Genomic DNA, 7031 nt, shown 5'->3' on the forward strand with positions numbered 1-7031 from the left:
TGTATATGTGTGTATATATATATAAAAATTCTAAAGCCGTTAAGAGTCTACCCTCATGGAGCTTGAGAGAGAAGGGAGAGCTGAAAACAAAGTACCGAATGGTTTGGCTTCTTACCTGAAGCCGGTGTGGCTGCTCTTCACGGGGCTGCTTTCTCAGTAGCTGGTGCGTGCGTAGAATTTTTCTAAGTAGATTTCTGTTTGCTATGCACTAGCCTGGTGTTTCTTAAATTGTAATGTGTGTATAAATCACCTAGGGTCTTGTTAAAATACAGATTGATTCATTGGGTCTGAGATGTGGCTGAGAAGCTGCATTAATAGAGCCCTGAAGAACCCTTTTAATATGGGAACTCCCTTTAAAACAATTTCTTCCACAAAATGAATAGTCAGTTCCCTGTACGTAAATCCTGACCACTTACTGGGTTTGCATTTTAAGTGGCAACATCTGTGGGTTTCCTATCTACTCACAGCTCTTTTCAGAAAATGCTGCATGGATGAGATGAAAGTGGTTGAGAAACTGCTGAAGCACTAACGACTGTGTATCTCTCTGGTTGCTGTGGCCCCAGGTGGAGTACCTCTCTGATGGTTTTCTGGAGAAAAACAGAGACACGGTGTATGAAGAGCAGATCAATATCCTGAAGGCCAGCAAGGTAAAGAGTGTCAGAAGCGGGGAGTGGAGCAGGAATGCCCATGGCCAGTGCTGGGCAGAGAGTGGTGATGCAACCCCTTTGGGGTGGAAAGACAGAGATGCTGGGCAGGGAGGAGGCCAAGGGATTTGTCGGTCATTTCAGTATGAAAACACTTGAATGGCCATACCACCGTGAATGTGTCCGATCTTGTCTGAAAACACTTTAGTATGGCCTGATGGAGAGAAGAAAGCAAGGGATGTAGGGGTAGGGGGAGAGAACTGGGAAAGTTGCCTGCTAATGGAGGGCATAGGGGAGCATGGGAGGTGACAGGAAGAGAGAGGATGGTGAGCGCAGTGATGGAAATGTAGCTGGTGTCCATCATGTCATCTGTCCTTTGTCCCCTGCCTGCAGATGTAAGATTATTTAAACCCCATCGCATCTAGTATCTGCATTTAATTTGTTGAGCAGTCTATAGAACCTCTCTATAAGCAGAAATTTAATGGAATAGAAGGTGGGATTTAAGGAACACTTCAATCTACTACTTTGGACTCTTTCTCTGTTATTATCAGAATTTTATTTATTTCCAGGCATAGGAAAAGGTAGCAAATATTGTGTCCATTCTAGAGGTAGAGGAAAGAAGGCACCAATTCACCCAAACATATCTTTATTAAACACCTGCTTTGGAAGGCACTGCCCTAAACACACCATTTTCACACAAAGATGAGCAAGACAGAGTCTACACTGTGGTTGCTCCCCTTTTAATAGGCTGTGAGTGGGCAGATGAAGACACACACAGGTAACTGTGAAAGGAGAGAAGGAGCAGTGGGAGAAGATGATGCAGTCAGGGGAAGCATATGCGCTAGCATTCGAAAAGTCTACTCTGATGCAGATGCTGTTGCTGGCTTTAGCCCTGCAGAGGAAACCTGGGGCCGGGGTGGGGGAACTTCCTAGGATTTAGGAGGCTTTCTCCCAGACCACATGATACTGAACTCACTGCAGGGGCCTGATAACATTGTAGAAATGGCAGATTAAGTTCTCTTTGTGATAAGCTTTAGATGAATGCAATAGGATGAGATGATAGAATGGAGAAAGTATATCCAGCAAAATGGACCCAGGACATAAAGCCAAGTAAACCCAGTTCTATCACGTGGTGAGGGGTTTAGGGAGGATTTGAGTCGCTAACAGCATGCAGACTGCCAATAACAGACCCCTGCCCAGTGTGATTTCTGGATATCTGGAACATCAGAGAATTAGTCATCACTGGGACAAATTGGCTGTGGGTAAAAGTAAATATCACTTTGGAGTTCAATGCAAGTTTGACCTTGCAGCTCCCTAAGTTTTTAGATCTCCAGTTTGTGGTGGTTAATATGACTTTTTCCATTTTTTCATGAGGGTGGTGACATAGGGAAGAGCCCCAAGGCACAGGGAAATAAAGTAGATGGAAGTGGTCTGAGAACTAGGAGCCCCTTCCTCATGATGGTCTCTTACGATGCCTGGAGGCCAGTGACGACCTATAGGGCCAGAAAAGTCTGTTGTCTTGGTAGAAGTTTCTCCTTTCAGATTAGGAGCAGAAATGAGGGATGGAAGGAAGAGATACAGAGTCTGGTTCTGCCATTGTATTGATTTCTGAGCATCTTAATTTGAGTGACTCTCGGGGATTCCAGAATCTAAAAAGGAATGGTGCTAGGAAAACTCTGTTATACTCACTCTCCAGCAAGTTATCTTTTATTAATAGATGAGCTACTTTTCCCTCATTTTTATTTGACAACTTTATTGAATATTTGTGTAGTATATAGTGGTAACCAACACGTGTAATTAATCTCGTGGAACTTAGTGAAAAGGATGCACAGTTTAATTACAAATTATGGAAATGCTAAGAAGATCAAGAAGAAGGTGTTATGGAAGAGAATGATAAGGGTACGTTGGTGGCCCCCAAGACCACCTCCAGGTTCAACCACTTGCTAGGAAGACTCACAGAACTCAGCGTATAGTTATGGTTATAATTTGTTACAGCAAAAAGTAAACAGCAAACTCAGCAAAGTGAGAGGTGGATGGGGTAATGTCTCCAGGAGACCAGGCACAAGCTTCCAAGAGTCCCTTCCACCTAGAGTCATACAGGATGCATGTAATTCCCCCTAGAAGCAAGTCATGACACTTCTTTTGAAATGTCTACCAGGGAAGGTCACCTGAGCCCAGGCAGCCAGGATTTTTATTTGGGGTTGATTATATAGGCACCCTTAACCTAGCACAAACCAAAATTCCAAAATCCCGGAAGGAAAGCAGATGCTCAACATAAACGATATTGTTTGCATGAGCAATTTAGGCACACTGAACAGTTCTTACCCAGGGAATGGTGAAAATCCAAGTTCCCCTGACACCAGCCAGGGGTCAAGCAGCCTTTCTAAGGATAGCAGATGCAGACCTGCTGTGTTAGCTCTTTTCTATACAAGAATATTGTTTTAGATTGCAGGTACTGGGTTTTTATTAGAAATTAAACATAAGTTCAAAAAAATAAAAATAATGTAGAAATATATAAAATAAGTCTTCCTTCCCACTCCTTGAGCTATCTTTTGGTGGGTGAGAATGTACCCTATTCTGCATGTTGATACATCTTTTTAAGATTAAAATAACTGTATTATAGAAACATAGTCCTCTGTAATTTAATTTTTCAGTTACCGTTGTATCTTGGTTGTCTTTCCACATGAGTACACATCTATTTCTCTTTTTTAAACAACTGCTGATAATTTGCTATTTCAAATAATGTAACAATGAATATCCTTTATGTATATCTTTGCATACTTCTGTACAATTATGTCTGTTGGGTAAAATTTTAGAAGTGGATTGATGATGGTTCAAAGAGTATGCACATCAAAAGTGTATAGATGTTGCTAAGTTGGAGGACAAAATAGGTATGATCTATTCTTGAAATGCAACTTCCTCCTTCTCTATCCTGCCCACCAACCACAATGCTAGCTTTCCCACTCACCAGCTAAAACTTCTAGAGAGCCAGTGACCTTGTTGCCACCCCTGTCCCCATCCCAGCAACACCCCTGAGATGCAGTGTAGCAGCACTGAGATTGACCAAGAAGGGCTCTGGCCGACCAGACACTGGCTGGAGGAGGGCTTGAGAACTCTCTGGCCTGAGCCCCTCCTAGCCTGTTTCAGACGTCTCAAAAGACAGAAAGCAAAGATTGATGCTGTATCACCATAAACCTGCAGATGGGCTATACACAGACTGCAGCTGCAAATCCAAGAGTGATTATAAGTATGCTCTACACCATTCAGGCAGATGGGCATGTCTGGCAGCATCTGTCATTTTAGTATCTTTAAAGCTCATCATTTACTGAGTGAATGGCTGTATTTTCTTTAAAATTTTTAGTTTTCATAGTAGCCCTATGAGACATATGTTTCTAACTCCGTATTAAAAAAAAAAAATGAAAACCTAGAAAGATACAAGTTTCTATGTCATTACATTAAAATTGTAATGCTTAATTTTTTATTGGTTTTCATTTAGCGCAGCTAAATCTCAAATCCTGTTTGTAAATTTATAATTTTACTTAAAGTACTTCTATGAGAGACTTTTTTTTTTCCAATCGGGTGACATCCTTGATAAGAAATTAACAAGTCATCATGAATAATTAAGCAGTAGGGGATAGAAGATACCCATATACTCTACCAACCAAAGGGATGTTCCAAGAACTCCCACTAAGAGCAGTGAAATAACACGGTGTTGGGCGGAGCAAGATGGCCAAATAGGAACAGCTCCAGTCTCCAACTCCCAGCGTGAGCGACACAGAAGACCGGTGATTTCTGCATTTTCAACTGAGGTACTGGGGTCATCTCACTCGGGAGTGCCGGACAATCGGTGCTGGTCAGCTGATGCAGCCCGACCAGCGAGAGCTGAAGCAGGGCGAGGCATCGCTTCACCTGGGAAGCGCAAGGGGGAAGGGAGTCCCTTTTCCTAGCCAGGGGAACTGAGACACACAACACCTGGAAAATCAGGTGACTCCCACCCCAATACTGCGCTTTGAGCAAACGGGCACACGAGGAGATAGAATCCCACACCTGGCCGGGAGGGTCCCACGGCCACGGAGCCTCCCTCATTGCTAGCACAGCAGTCTGCGATCTAACCGCAAGGCAGCAGCGAGGCTGGGGGAGGGGTGCCTGCCATTGCTGAGGCTTAAGTAGGTAAACAAAGCCTCTGGGAAGCTCCAACTGGGTGGAGCTCACAGCAGCTCAAGGAAACCTGCCTGTTTCTGTAGACTCCACCTCTGGGGACAGCGCACAGCTAAACAACAACAACAAAAAAAGCAGCAGGAACCTCTGCAGACACAAATGACTCTGTCTGACAGCTTTGAAGAGAGCAGTGGATCTCCCCACACGGAGGTTGAGATCTGAGAAGGGACAGACTGCCTGATCAAGTGGGTCCCTGACCCCTGAGTAGCCTAACTGGGAGACATCCCCCACTAGGGGCAGTCTGACACCCCTCACCTCACAGGGTGGAGTACACCCCCGAGAGGAAGCTTCCAAAGTAAGAATCAGACAGGTACACTCACTGTTCAGCAATATTCTATCTTCTGCAACCTCTGCTGCTGATACCCAGGCAAACAGGGTCTGGAGTGGACCTCAAGCAATCTCCAACAGACCTGCAGCTGAGGGTCCTGACTGCTAGAAGGAAAACTATCAAACAGGAAGGACACCTATACCAAAAGCCCATCAGTACATCACCATCATCAAAGACCAGAGGCAGGTAAAACCACAAAGATGGGGAAAAAGCAGGGCAGAAAAGCTGGAAATTCAAAAAGTAAGAGCACATCTCCCCCCGCAAAGGAGCGCAGCTCATCGTCAGCAACGGATCAAAGCTGGTCAGAGAATGACTTTGATGAGATGAGAGAAGAAGGCTTCAGTCCATCAAACTTCTCAGAGCTAAAGGAGGAATTACGTACCCAGCACAAAGAAACTAAAAATCTTGAAAAAAGAGTGGAAGAATTGACAGCTAGAATAATTAATGCAGAGAAGTTCATAAACGAAATGACAGAGATGAAAACCATGACACGAGAAATACGTGACAAATGCACAAGCTTCAGTAACCGACTCGATCAACTGGAAGAAAGAGTATCAGCGATTGAGGATCAAATGAATGAAACGAAGCGAGAAGAGAAACCAAAAGAAAAAAGAAGAAAAAGAAATGAACAAAGCCTGCAAGAAGTATGGGATTATATAAAAAGACCAAATCTACGTCTGATTGGGGTGCTTGAAAGTGAGGGGGAAAATGAAACCAAGTTGGAAAACACTCTACAGGATATCATCCAGGAGAACTTCCCCAACCTAGCAGGGCAGGCCAACATTCAAATTCAGGAAATACAGAGAACGCCACAAAGATACTCCTCCAGAAGAGCAACTCCAAGACACATAATTGCCAGATTCACCAAAGTTGAAATGAAGGAAAAAAATCTTAAGGGCAGCCAGAGAGAAAGGTCGGGTTACCCACAAAGGGAAGCCCATCAGACTAACAGCAGATCTCTTGGCAGAAAGTCTACAAACCAGAAGAGAGTGGGGGCCAATATTCAACATTCTTAAAGAAAAGAATTTTAAACCCAGAATTTCATATCCAGCCAAACTAAGTTTCATAGGTGAAGGAGAAATAAAATCCTTTACAGATAAGCAAATGCTTAGAGATTTTGTCACCACCAGGCCTGCCTTACAAGAGACCCTGAAGGAAGCCCTAAACATGGAAAGGAACAACCGGTACCAGCCATTGCAAAAACATGCCAAAATGTAAAGACCATCGAGGCTAGGAAGAAACTGCATCAACTAATGAGCAAAATAACCAGTTAATATCATAATGGCAGGATCAAGTTCACACATAACAATATTAACCTTAAATGTAAATGGACTAAATGGTCCAATTAAAAGACACAGACTGGCAAACTGGATAAAGAGTCAAGACCCATCAGTCTGCTGTGTTCAGGAGACCCATCTCACATGCAGAGACATACATCGGCTCAAAATAAAGGGATGGAGGAAGATCTACCAAGCAAATGGAGAACAAAAAAAAGCAGGGATTGCAGTACTAGTCTCTGATAAAACAGACTTTAAACCATCAAAGATCAAAAGAGACAAAGAAGGCCATTACATAATGGTAAAGGGATCCATTCAACAGGAAGAGCTAACTATCCTAAATGTATATGCACCCAATACAGGAGCACCCAGATTCATAAAGCAAGTCCTTAGAGACTTAAAAAGAGACTTAGACTCCCATACAATAATAATGGGAGACTTCAACACTCCACTGTCAGCATTAGACAGATCAACGAGACAGAAAGTTAACAAGGATATCCAGGAATTGAACTCATCTCTGCACCAAGCGGACCTAATAGACATCTATAGAACTCTCCACCCCAA

General features: G+C 43.4%; 1 protein-coding gene across 1 annotated transcript in view; it reads left to right on the plus strand.

Moving 5' to 3' along the window:
- The window catches only part of MYO5B (myosin VB), a 390702-nt gene that overhangs the window by 250538 nt on the left and 133133 nt on the right, over positions 1 to 7031 (plus strand). Inside the window, exon 14 of the mRNA XM_023207571.2 lies at positions 564 to 647. Coding sequence (XP_023063339.1) covers positions 564 to 647 — 84 coding nt within the window. The remainder of the gene's footprint in view (positions 1 to 563; positions 648 to 7031) is intronic.

The sequence above is a fragment of the Piliocolobus tephrosceles genome, chromosome 18, assembly GCF_002776525.5.
Source record: "Piliocolobus tephrosceles isolate RC106 chromosome 18, ASM277652v3, whole genome shotgun sequence".
Lineage (NCBI taxonomy): Eukaryota > Metazoa > Chordata > Mammalia > Primates > Cercopithecidae > Piliocolobus > Piliocolobus tephrosceles.